Here is a 13,705-nt window from a genome sequence, read left to right as displayed (position 1 = left end):
TTTCCCAGTTCATTGATGTGAAACTTATGTAACAAAAAAATTAACCATTTCATTGGCATTTAGTATACTCAGAATGTTGGACAACTGCTACCTCCATCTTGTTCCAAAACATTTCTATCACCCCAAAGTAAGATACCTTATTTATTAAGCAGTTTCTCCCCACCCTTCTTTCTTCTAAATCCCTAGTAACCATTAATCTACATTCTTTCTATGGACCTGTCCTGAGTATTTCATATCAGTGGAATCATACTACATGTGATTTTGTGCCTGGCTTCTTTTCCTTAGTATGTTTTCAAGAAGCATCCTTCTTGTACTTCTTTTTTTTTTTTTGCCCAGTACTGGAGATCGAACTCAGGACCTTGCACTTGCAAGGCAGGCATGGCACCACTGAGCTAAATCCCTGGCCCCCTTCATTATTTTTTATAGCTGAGTAATAGTCTCTGTGTGCATTTACACAATTTATTTATCCATTTATTCATTGATGAACATTTGAGGTGTGTCTCTCTCAGCTATTGTAAATAGTGCTAGTAGTTATGAACCTGTGTGAATATATACTTGTCTGAGTACCTGTTTTTAGTTCTTTTGTGTATATACCTAAGAGTAGAATTGTGGGCTCTTACTCTTGGCTTTGCACCATTAATTAAAATGTCAACATAGTGAAAAGCAATATTTTAATATTTTATGAAAAGTAGCTTTGATACTGTATTCTCCCTGCGAGTATCTAGGGTATACCACCTCTGCCTTCAACAGAAATTGCAGGCTATAGTTTGAGACAGTCTGTCTGATAGATTCCAGAGTTGCTCAGATATGAACATGCTATTTCTCATCATCACTGTGTTCTCACTAGCATCAACTGATGCAGGCTAGTCCTCACAATTGCACTATCAAGGCCAGGGATTTAGCTCAGTGGTTTCGCTGCCTGCTGCGCAAGCACAAGGACCTGACTTTGATCCCCGGTACCAAAAAGAAAAAAGACAATCGCACTATCACATGTTTTATAAACATTACTGTGGATGAAGAAATTAAAGTGTAGGGAGTATAAATGATTTATCCAAGCCTGCTTAATATAAATGATAGAACTGGATACCAAATTCGGGTTTTCTAATTTCAAGGTTGATGTTCTTACTATTGTTTCACAGTTCTTCAGGTAAATGAAACAGCAGAGAGGGGTCATTTAGTTTATGAAGAGCAAGAAATTAGTATTGTGGTAAAGGTGCTTCATGATGTCCTTGTTACTTATTTTTAGAGACATTATAAATCTGAAGGATGTGATCAATATCCAACTGGAAGATAATTCCTCTAGCAAAAATTTTTGTAGCCAATCTTGTCTTTCATCATATGAAGAAAAAAGAAAACCATTTGTTACCATATGTACTAATAGCGTTTTGACCAAGTGCAGCATATGTCAGAAGACAGCTACTGTAAGTTGGAAATTTTTTTTAACATTTAGAGGAATTCTGATTCTTCTTAAATGGGACAGTTTTTATTTAAATCCTTTTTCTTTAAATCCTAGATTCAGTATGAAGTAAAATACCAGAATGTGAAATACAGTCTTTGCAATAATGCCTGCTTTTCAAAGTTTCACTCTGCGAACAACTTCATCATGAGCTGTTGTGAGAATTGTGGAGCTTACTGTTATACCAGCTCTAGTCTGTTTCAAATACTTCAAAAGGATGGACAGTCTAACTACTTTAATAGTTCAAAGACTATTACACCACATGAGAAGGTATGAAGAAAGATTATTGCCTCCATTTGTTGGTCTATGAATGGTTTTACTCTAGGAAAATGTGTTAGATATAGTTTTTCATACCACTAGGAATAATTTCTGCTGGTAAATTTATAAAGATGGATGAGAATTCGTAAGTGTTGTGTGGAGATTTTTCTACTAGATAATCTGTGATTGTCTTACCCAGGAGAAAAGGCAGGCAAGTGGAAGTCTTATTTATAAACTACAAATAAAGATAGCAAAAATAAAATTAGTAAAAAACTTACTAAACCCCAAAGAGAAAAGGTGTTTTTATTTTGAATTCCATGTGTTTTAACTCTTTCACCTAAGCAGCATAAAAATAAATCAAGAATGTTACATGCTTTTTCTAAATCAGTCATTAAAAACAATAATATAGTGAGAAATAACCCCTATTTTTGATAGGAGATCCTTGGCTGGCTGTCCTTTGGTGGACTGAAATGAACACAATTACTGGTCTGGTCCTCTTTCGTGAAGTAGGACTATTACATAATCTTGTTCATGTGATGCTTTGTGACCTTAAGTTGATCCCTATAAATTGTTCCTTAAAAACCAGCAACTGGCCAGACCTGGCAGTGCATGCCTGTAATCCCAGTACTCTGGGAAGGTGAGGCAGAAGGTTCACAAGTTCAAGCACACCCTAGCAACTTAGTATTTTTTGGTTTTTGGTTTTTTTGGTACCAGGGATCGAACTCGGGTCCTTGCGCTTGCGCAGCAGGCAGCGAAACCACTGAGCTAAATCCCTGGCCCGCAACTTAGTGTTTAGCAAGAACCTGTCTCAAGATGTATAAAAGGCCTAGAGATGTAGCTCAGTATGAAGGCCCTGGGTTAAATCCCTAATACCAAGAGAAATCCAATAAACCACAATTCAAATAGGTCATTTGTGAGCCATGTCTTTTCTATGGTGGGATGTCCTCACCACGATAATGTCCTACCTTGGGACCAGAAATGGGAAGATAGAAGGCACAGAAGCTTTCCTCCAAATGTAAGAAATACATTCTTTCTTTTTATTCTTCTTCACTCACACTCAGTAAATAGCCCTTGTTTTATTAGCCTGTAGAGAACACCCAGTTATTCACCCTATGTGATAAGAGGTAAACCAGCTAACAAGCCCTTCTAAAACTTTCTGTATATAAGTTATTATACAACAGTGATGATGGGATAAACCATGTTGTTAGTGAACTATAACTAAGAATTGGAAAAATGTTAAAATATATGAATCTAAAAATGAGTTGGATTTTAATTGTAAAAGGTGGATTATTTTATACTGCCACAGTGGCCTGTCCCTGTAATACTGGCACTCAGGAGACTGAGGCAGGAGGATTGTGTGTTCAAGGCAAGCTTAGCAACTTAGCAAAATTCTACCAAAAAACAAAAAAAAGTAGATTATTTGATATAACTAATTATTTTGGTCACATCTTTTTTTTAATTAAGTCACTTAAGTTGCCCAGGGTGGGTTCAACTTCTGATCCACTTGCCTGAGCCACCCAGAGTGCTGGTATTATAGGCATTGATCATCATATCCTGCTTGGTCATTTCTGCTTAATAGAGTATATGAAGTATTGGTTTTCCTGTGTGAATGAAAATTAATTTATAAATTCAGCCCTTTTATTTTTCTTGAGACAGTGATTTGCTAAGTCATAAGTTGCCCAGGTTTGCCTGAAACTTGTGATGCACCTGCCTCACCCAGAGTTCTAGGATCATAGCAGCTACACCAGCTGAAATAACTTAGTAAATGGCATCAAACTCGGGACCTTGAGCTTGCAAGGCAGGCAGTGGCACCACTGAGCTAAATCCCTGGCCCTTGTTAATATTAATAATAGAAATTTGAAAATTGTTCTCTGCTTTTTTTTTCATTGTTCCTTTATCAGTATTCTGTTCTTCCACCAAAAAAAGAAAAATGTGCAAATTTTCATTTGTCTTTGCAATGTGTACCTCAGAAAGCAGTTCTGACCCATCATTGCTATCAGGTTATAAAAGAATAGCCTAGTGTTGTGGCACACTTCTGTAATCCCAGCACTCAGGAGGCTGAGGCAGAAGGATCACAAGGCCAGCCTGGGCTACCTAGCAAGTTCAAGGCCAACCTGTAGCAAGAGCCTGTCTCAAAAAACCAGAAAAGGAAAGGGAAGGACCAAGGGAGAGATAGTGATCCTCATAGTTTATATCCTTTTCCTTTGTATACTTACTGCTTATTGAATTCACTGTAGCCTATACTTCTATATTGCTTGTATGGTGCTTTCTTACAATGTATTTGTGATTTTTACCATAAAGTTAGCCTAGAAACACAGTGATCCACACACTGTCTTGTAATATGTGTTAAGCACCCTTTTCTGGTTCCTCCTTAGCACCAATAGAAGGCATTCTCCAATTGATAGTCAAGCTGGTGTTGAAGAAAGACTTGTAATTATTACTGTTATTGCTGTTAAATATATCCAGTAAATAATAAAATACTTTTCAAATAGATTTATCAGTTTTCTCCATTTCAGTCATTCCAATCTATTTTGTCTTTTTTTGGCCTTTTTTTTTTTCAGGCTGGCCTTGATCTCACTATGTAGCCCAGGCTAGTCTCAAATTTGAGGCAATCCTCCTGCCTCAGCCACCTGAGTGCTGGTATTATAGGCTTTCGCCACCATGCCCAGTTTTTGGTTGCTTTTTTTTTTTTAAAGAAAGTGTCAAAATTGGCTTCATTCTCATTATTTGTAATGCTGCAACTAAAAGCAGTCGTAGTGGATATGCTTTTGTTTGTTAACAATATATGACATATGCCAGGAGTGTGAATATTATTTTAATCTCTAAACAGAAACCAACCAAAACACTTACGTCTTTTCCTTACAAATCATTGAAACCATCAGATGAAATGATTGAGATTACTAATGACTTGGGGAAGACAGAGATTTTCTGCTCTATAAATTGTTTTTCTGCATACAATAAAGCTAAGATGGACTCTTCTACAGGTAATGTTTGTTTAGCCACTTCAGAGTTTTACTGATGATTGAAGAATATAAGTACATTTTGCTTTTCATTTATAACCTTGATTCATCTCCAAACTAAACCAGTTTATAAGGCAAAATAGTCTAAAACATGTTGCAAAGAACTATTTTCTAGTTTTTTGTTTATTTCTTTTTGTAGCACTTTGGAATTGAACCCAAGGGCACCCTACTCCTGAGCTACATCCTTGGTCCTTTTTATTTTAAGACAGAATCTCACTGAGTAACCCATGCTGGCCTTGAACCTGTGATTCTCCTGTCTCATCCTTCAGTGCTGGTATTATGGGTATGAGTCATCAGGAGTGGCATTTCCTGATATTTTTTGTGTAAAAGGAAGGCTACTGTACTAGAGATTTAATATTTATTTGTAAATTTCGTTGTGTTGTGTTGATACAAATCCTCTTTAAGACAAAGATTATCCAGGTGTGGTGGTGCACACCTGTAATGCCAGCATTTAGGAGGCTGAAGCAGGGTAATTGCTGTGAGTTCAAGGCCAGCCTGGGCTACATAGTGAGTTCAAGTCTAGCCTGAACTACATAGCGAGACCTTGTCTCAAAAAAACTTTTTGTTTTTTGTTTTGTTTTGTTTTTTAGTACCAGGGGATTGAACTTGGGTCCTTGCGCTTGCGCAGCAGGTGGCGAAATCACTGAGATAAATCCCTGACCCTCAAAAAAACTTTTAAAAAAGTAAGATTTATGGAAAAAAGTTAGGGATATTTGTCTTTATTTAGATCCTTTAATAAATGAATATGTTTACATACATTCACATACTTAACATTTGTTTACATTGAGAACCTAATACAGGACTTGGTTCATAGGAGTCACTTAAATCAATATTGATTAAATAAATAAATAATGAGTTTTTTCAGTACATTTATGGTAAGAATAGTTCTGATAGACTGTAGAATGTTAGCTGGGCATGGTCACACATGCCTGTTATCCCAGCACTTTGAGAGACTTAGGCAAGAGGATCACAAATTCAAGCCCAGCCCGGGCAACTTTGTAATTTAGCAAGACCCTATCTCAAAATAAAAAATTTAAGAGAGTTGAAGCCGGGCATGGTGGCTCACACCTGTAATCTCAGCAGTCAGGAGGCTGAAGCAAGAGGATCAGATCGCCACCAGTGCAAGGCCAGCTTTGGCTACTTAGTGAGATTGAGGCCAGCCGGAACTGTGTAGAGAGGTCCTGTCTCACAACAAAAAATAATAATAATTTTTAAATGAATAAAAGGTTTGAGACTGTAGCTCAGCACAAAAGCCCTGGTTTCAATCCTAGGTGTGTTTTTTTCAGTTGTACTTAGTTCTGCTTTGTGTAAATAAGGCTTTTAGTTACATTTTTTACACAAAGTATACGTAAGTGAAAATGCCTTAAGATTCCATAATGGTACAGGGTGTGGTGGAGCAGGCCTTTGATCCCAACCCTCAGGAGGCTGAGGCAGGAGAATTGCCATGAGTTCAAGGCCAACCTGGTCTACATAATGAGACTCTGTCTCCAAAAAAAGAAAAAAAGATTCCACAGTGAAAGGCTAGAGATATAGCTCAATGGTAGGGCATTTTCCCAGCCAGCATGAGGTCCTGGGTTCATTCCTCAGCTCACTCAACTTTAAAATAGAAAGCATTACTAAGCCTGGGCCAACTAAGTAGTCTATCAGTGACCCTTCATATAGGACCAGTGGTGCTATTTACAGGCAACCAACTAAATGATGCCTCTGCAGTTTGTACATTATATAAACTGGTTTGTTACAGAACTCTCTGTAGTACTAACATGGATACCACCCTAGCTTAATTGATGTTGAGTTTTATGAATCCTGGAAGAGTTAATAATATCTACTAGGAGATTCTACAAGAATCTTCACTAGAGGTAATTTAACATCAACTATTTATACATAATTTCAAGCAAATATGCTAAAAGTACTGAGAAATTATGTGCAAAGGTAAAAGATATAAAATGATAGAGTAATGTAACTTATCAGTTTCATGTTGTTAATATTCTAAAGAACCTGAGTATTCCTAACCCCTAAGAAAAATTACTCTAGTTCCCAACAGTACCTAAGATATTTGATATTTGCATTGTTCCTTGAAAGATGTTTGGTTTTTTGTTTGTTTTGTTTTGCAAAAAGCAGTGGCAAAATTTATTTGAAAAAGTAAAAATGAGTGAGGGAGAAACTGGCTCTGCAGAGTGAATATGGGCCGAGTAAAAAAGGAAAAAGCAAGATAAAAGAACACCCTGGAGAAAGCAGGGTAGGCTATCGTGAGGAAAGCCACAATAGCCATGTTTGGGTTTTTTTATATGTTGTGGTTTTTGTTTGTTTTTCTTCTGTTTTGTTTTGTTTTTGTGGAGCTGGGGAATCTAGCTCTGGAGTTTATACATGCTAGGTAAGCACTCTACCACTGAGCTACATCCTTAGCCCAAAACACTTATTAAACACTGCTTTCTGATTGATTGATTCTGCCCAGTTTATAAGAAATATTTTTGTTTATTTTCATCAGTAAATGTTTCCACAACGCACAGTGCTTCAACGGAGCACCTTTCTCCAAAGAAAGATTTAATTCCAGTTATAAGCAATATAATGTCATTAGCAGATAATCATGCTGCCCTGCCCATTGTGAACACAGACATCTTACAAGGTAAAAGTTGATGTAAAGACATTTGACATAAACAGTTTCGTCATGCTTGATGAATCTATTTATTTGTTAAATATTGGTTTTGTTTCCTGATACGAAATGTCATTACAGTTTATGATGCTATTTTATAGATGATAGTATGAGATCTTGAATTTATGCTTCAATTTATTTTAACAGGTACAGTTTCTTCAATAACAGAAAATGTCATTATGGATGTAAGTTTTATCCTAATTTTTTTGGCTACTATCTTTGATAAACAAATTATGTATGCATGCATGTATGTGTTTATAAGAATGTTTACACAGAAGTCTTATTAGTCATATCTCCCCTCTTTGGGAGTAAACAATTCTAGGCATCCAAGCAGTAAAAATTACTTTTAAATTATATACCAAAAGGTTTCTTTTAACATTTAATACTGAATCTAGATTGCAAACAGATTAGTTATAAGTAATTGTTAGTGTCCCCCACCGAGAAGTTCGTACTGTAATTTATTTAACTGTGTTATCAGGATAGATGTGTTGGATGTTTTATTTGAAAACTGCTAAAACAAGTTTTATTTTATCATTTTACCCAAAGATTTCAAAGAGTTCACCCAGGGAATCAAGTAGTAGTGTTGCTAATGGTATGGAACAGCCAAACCTTTTGCCATCATCATCAGTACTCAGTCAGCAGACAGCTTGTTCCAGCATAGAAGCACAAAAAGATGAAGTGTTAGACCAGGATCCTGCATACAGTGTGAAATCAAGTAATGGACTCTGTCATCCTCCAAAATTTACTTCTAAAGTGCAAAAAGTTAAAGATAAACCACAAAGTATTAGAAAATCTTGGCGTTCAAATCGTCAGCGCTTAAATAACAGTGTTAAAAAAGATGTAACATTTTGTTATTCATGCCAGTTGTTCTGCCAAAAAAGTTTTAGCTATGGAGGAGAGTCATTTGTAACCCAAGAAACTTCTAATTGGAAAAAAACGCTGGAAAAATTCAGAAAGCATGAAAAAAGTGAAATGCATTTGAAGTCCTTGCAGTTTTGGAGGAAATACCAGTTCTGTGATGAAACTGTCAGTGATGATTTATCTAATCATCCAAAACAGATTGAGGAGCAAAAAAAGTACCTAAAGCTTATAGTTGAAAATATTTTATTTCTTGGGAAGCAGTGTTTACCCTTAAGAGGAGATGACCATTCTGTTTCTTCTGTGAATAAAGGCAATTTTTTAGAATTGTTAGAAATCAGAGCAAAAGATAAAGGAGAAGAAATGTATCAACTCATGAATTCACAAGTTGACTTCTATAATAGTACACAAATCCAAGCTGATATTTTTGAAATAATAAAGATGGAAATGTTGCAGGATATTGTGAATGACATCAATCTCTCCTCAGCTTTTTCAATTATATGCGATGAGATAACTAATGCCACCAAAGAACAACTTTCAATTTGTGTAAGATACCCACAAAAAACATCAAAAGCTATCATAATTAAGGAAAGATTCTTGGGTTTTGTTGATATTGAAGAGAAGACTGGGACCCACTTACACAGGAGTATCAAAACTTATCTGCAGCAAATTGGAGTTGATTTTAATAATATTTGTGGCCAGGCCTATGATAGTACCACTAATCTGAGAGTAAAATTTAATGAAATTGCAGCAGAATTCAAGAAGGAAGAGCCAAGAGCTCTATATGTACATTGTTATGCACATTTTTTTGATTTAGCAGTAATTAGGTTTTGTAACGAAATAAAAGAACTCCGAGGTGCTCTACATACTCTCAGTTCTTTGTTCAACACTATTTATATGTCTGGGGAAATGCTAGCGAATTTTCGAGACATTTGTAAGCTAAGTCAAAACAAAACATGCAGTAAACATACATCACAGTCATGTTGGATAGTCCATGACCGTACATTGTTATCTGTGATTGAGAGACTTCCAGACATTATTGAAACACTGGAAGTTGTGTCAAGCCATTCCTCAAACACAAGTTTGGCTGATGAATTGAATGATTTACTAACACTAGTTTCCAAATTTGAGTTTGTTTTTTGTTTGAAATTTCTTTATCGAGTGTTAAGTGTTACAGGAATTCTTTCCAAAGAGCTTCAAAGTGAAACCATGGACATTTTTTCTTTGTCTTCAAAAATAGAAGCAATTTTGGAATGTTTATCATCTGAAAGAAATGATGTATATTTCAAAACTCTCTGGGATGGAGCAGAGGAAATATGTAGAAAAATTATCAGTAAAGATTTTGAAGTTGAAAAGCCTTCTCTTCAAAAAAGAAGAAAAATTCAGAAAACTATAGATCTTGGCAATTCAGAGAATGTGTTTTTTCCTACTTCAACAGAAGAACAATATAAAATTAATATTTATTACCAAGGATTAGATACTATATTACAAAATTTTAAATTATATTTTTCAGAGTTTGATTATTGTAAAATGAAGCAAATTTCAGAGCTGTTATTTAAATGGAATGAACCATTAAATGAAGCAACAGCCAAACATATTCAAGAATTTTATAAGCTTGATGCAGATATTATCCCTGAACTTAGATTTTATCGGCATTATGCAAAGCTCAACTTTGTCATAGATTATGCTTCCATCAATTTCATTACACTTGGCTATTTGTTTATTCAACATGGTCTTCACAATAATATTCCTTGTATCTCAAAGCTGTTACATATTGCTTTGTCTTGGCCAGTTACTTCAGCAAGTAATGAAAACTCATTTTCTACACTGCCTCGTCTTAAAACGTATTTATTTCATACCATGGGACAAGAGAAGCTCAGTGGCCTGGCCCTAATGGCTGTTGAGCAGGAGTTGGTAAATAAATTGATGGAGCCTGAAAGACTCAGTAGAATTATAGAAAAGTTTATCCGTCAAATGTAAGAAATACAATACCTGCTAATTGTGTCTTAAAAGACTTGTGTCTGCTGGAAACCTGGTTTTCCTGTTGTGGTTTTGATTTTTTTTTTTAATTTATCTATTTATTTTTTTGGGATGAGATATGTTTCCCATACCTGGTCTGGAACTTGTGAGCTCAAGTGATTCTCCTGCCTCAACCTGCCAAGTAGCTAGGACTAAAGCATGACAGTGTGCTCAGCTTGGAATCCTAATTCTCATCTTAAAATAAACTCTTTTAAGAAAAACAATTTTTTTTCCCAAAAGAATTTGTATTCACATTCAAAAGACATTGAATAATATACAATGAAAAGGTTTCCTTCCCTTTTTCAGTTCCTCCTTCCTAAAGTCTTATCAGTTCCTTAAATATCTTCTTAGAGATATTTTCCATAAGAGATACAATACAGTGTACATTGGTCTTCAGCTTGTCCTTTCTACATGTGATATTTTTGAGATTGTCTGATATCAGTAAATAGTTGATATTTTTTACAACTACAGAATGTTATATTGTATAAATATACCTTAATACATTGTGCATAGGTCATTTGTACATAATAAATTACTGTAAAATGTAAAATTAGAATTCCTAAGTCAGAAGGTTTGTACTTTTTTTTTTTAATGAGATGTGTTTCCTAGGCTGCCCTCAAACTCATGATCCATCTGCTTCAACCTCACAAGTAGCTAGGATTACAGGTGTGTGTTACTGTGACTATTTTTTGCATTTTAATTTTTGACATGTTGGAAAATTGCTTTCTACGAGGATTATGCCAATTTATGGTCCTACCAACAATGTACACGTGTCCCCATTTTCCCCCATCTGCTTGTGCGTGTGCGTGTGCGTGTGTGTGTGTGTGTGTGTGTGTTACTGTTTTGTTTTGGTTTTGAGACAGGGTCTCCCTGTGTAGTTCAGCAATCTTCCTGCTGCAGCCTCTTGAGTGCTGGGATTACAAGTTTGCACCACCAGGCTGGCTCCTCAAATGTTTATAAACAAGGTTATCAAATGTTTTGGTCTTTGCCAATTTGTTAGTTGAAAAGTGGTATTTTAATTTCCGTGGAATTCTCATTTAAGAATAAGGTTAAACATCTGTTTATTTGGGCCATTTGTATTTTCTTTTTATGAACTGTCACATTTAAACATAAAAATTAAAAGATCGATGTTTTGGGTTTCTGTATTCCAACTGAATGACACAACAAAAATTATTAAGCTATTTTATGAAAATATGACTTTGTAAATAAATAACCTCCAAAGAAAGGACTCTTTCTTTCTTTATACTTTATTTCCTTCCTTATAGTTTATAAAATTTTTAATAACAAAGGAAATCTGTTCTTCAAAGATTCAAAGAAATGCAGTGTTACAAATAATGGAGTCCAATTTTAAATGATCTCTTTGAAGCAGTTTGGAATTCTAGCACACCTAAAACTTTCAAGTGTAAAATTTCATCTGTAAACTTCCTAAGCCTGTCACCTGTTTTGGTCTGTAAGATCAGTGTGGTGGCATATATATAAAATACAGATCTAAGTAATTGTGCCAGTCTTCTGAAATCTCAGCATTGTACCAAGATTGCATATTTCATTTATTACACAATGTGGAATAGTACACAGGAAGATTATTTAAGGAAATTTAAAGGGTTTTTTTAATAACTTAGAAAAAAACAATTGAGTTTGAGATCTTTTGTTTTTTTGAGGAATATTTCTCTGATACCTTTCTTTAGCAGTTTATCAATTTTTATAATTTGTAATTTTTCTACAAAGAGGATTTTTTTGAGGCTTTGTTTCAAGTTTTTTGATTAGAGTTGTGGAAATATTCTTAATTTCTTCAGTATACTTTTTTGTTGTTCTGTTTTGGGAACTGAACCGAGGGCTTTGCACATCCTCAGCAAAGCAACCTACCTCTGAGCTGCAAACCTACCTCCCCCTTTTCTTTGAGACACGGTCTAAGTTGCCCAAACTGGTCTTGAATTTACGATCCTTGTGCCCAGGCCGCATAAGTAGCTGAGATTACAAGTATGCACCACCATGCCCAATCTCTTCTTTTTTTTTTGGTACCAGGGATCGAACTCGGGACCTTGTGCTTACAAGGCAGGTGGTGGAACCACTGAGCTAAATCCCCGGCCCTCTTCATTTTTTTATCAGTCCTCCCTCACTTTTTTTTTTCCTACTTTTTTTAATTAAGGTTTTTAAAACCATACATAAAATTTAATATTTAGAGTTTTAATATATTTAAGAATACAAAGATCCCACGTAACATCTAATCCTATCAAATCATAACTTTTAGTGTGCTCTAGATTTTTATTTCAGAAATAAAATATCATAGATTGATTTGAACGCTCTTGCAAATGTTTTCCTGTTACCTTTTCCCTTTTGTTTTCCCCAGATGGAAGAAATATATATAAAAATAATTTTGTACTTAATACATAATCTAGTTTTATATGTTAACAGATTTTTATATAAGGTGCAGTATACATGTCTTTCTGGAGTTTATTTTTTCACTCAGTGTTGTTTTTGAGGTTTACATAAGGATCTCTAGTTCATTTGATGGCTGAATAGTATTTCATCGAATAATTATATTAGTAAATCCTTTATTTAAATGAGTAATTTATATAGTTTCTAATTGCACTTTTATAATATTCAAATGAACATTTTATGTGTTAGGCACTTGTACATTCAACAGATAATTATTGAGCTAGTATTATATACCACATACTATGCTAGCTGCTAGAAATGCATCAGAGAATTAAATAAGGCCCTGGATGTCAATGAAACTTGATTTTCTAATGTAGTAATCCAGTAAGATAATAGAAGAGGAGATTGCTTGCCATCATGTACATTAATGATAGTATAGGAAAGAATACTTGCATACTATACTTGAATAAAATAATGAAGTTTGGAGGATCTGTCGCCATTTCAGGCCTCACCCAGCTGCCCATCCTTAGCATACCAGTTGGGTTTATCTGTTCTAGCATACTTAACCTAGAAGTGGATGTGACAGTTTAGGCTATATTCATCTTCTACTTTAATTAGACGTTACGCATATCATTTTTTCCCATTCCTCCCAATGTATGAATGTCTCTGTTTTCCACATTGTTGCCATTATTTGGTGGTATTCATCCTCTTTCTCCTATTACATTGATTTCTACTTTCAGAAGCAGAAGACACTTAACCTCTAATAGTGACTGCTTATTCTTTTTTTTTTGGAACTGGGGATCGAACTCGGGTCCTTGAGCTTGTACAGTAGGCAGTGAAACCACTGAGCTAAATCCCCAGCCTGACTGCTTATTGAATATATTTTTCATTCTTTTGTAGTTAAGGTGCTGAAGGCTATGAAGTCAGCTTTGGCTACCAATTTGGTTTTTTTAATTTTCATTCATTTTCTGTGATCTCTCAGGCTTTTCATAGAATGAGAGTTAGTATTGTTTTTGTTAAAGTCCATATGGACTGGCATGGGAATTTAGCTCAGTGGTTCTGCTGCCT

The 13,705-nt window shown here is 35.1% G+C and overlaps 1 protein-coding gene across 7 annotated transcripts in view; it reads left to right on the top strand.

Annotated features, from left to right (window-relative positions):
• Nucleotides 1–11,486, top strand: part of Zmym1 (zinc finger MYM-type containing 1) — a 29,369-nt gene extending 17,883 nt beyond the window's left edge. For 6 of the 7 annotated variants that reach the window (XM_087215328.1, XM_021263300.2, XM_087215323.1 and 3 more), the window contains 6 exons: nt 1,247–1,421; nt 1,514–1,726; nt 4,545–4,698; nt 7,220–7,357; nt 7,532–7,569; nt 7,931–11,486. In XM_087215328.1, coding sequence (XP_087071454.1) covers nt 1,604–1,726; nt 4,545–4,698; nt 7,220–7,357; nt 7,532–7,569; nt 7,931–10,222 — 2,745 coding nt within the window. In that variant the 5' untranslated portion in view covers nt 1,247–1,421; nt 1,514–1,603 and the 3' untranslated portion in view covers nt 10,223–11,486. The remainder of the gene's footprint in view (nt 1–1,246; nt 1,422–1,513; nt 1,727–4,544; nt 4,699–7,219; nt 7,358–7,531; nt 7,570–7,930) is intronic. The other variant, XM_087215326.1, reaches the window with a different exon arrangement.
• Nucleotides 11,487–13,705: the final 2,219 nt, after the last annotated feature.

Source organism: Heterocephalus glaber, unplaced genomic scaffold, assembly GCF_053883595.1.
Source record: "Heterocephalus glaber isolate CG9 unplaced genomic scaffold, H.glaber_assembly_v1.0 deba00001452, whole genome shotgun sequence".
Lineage (NCBI taxonomy): Eukaryota > Metazoa > Chordata > Mammalia > Rodentia > Bathyergidae > Heterocephalus > Heterocephalus glaber.
Note: the sequence above shows the minus strand (reverse complement) of the source record. Positions and strands in the feature narration are given on the sequence as shown.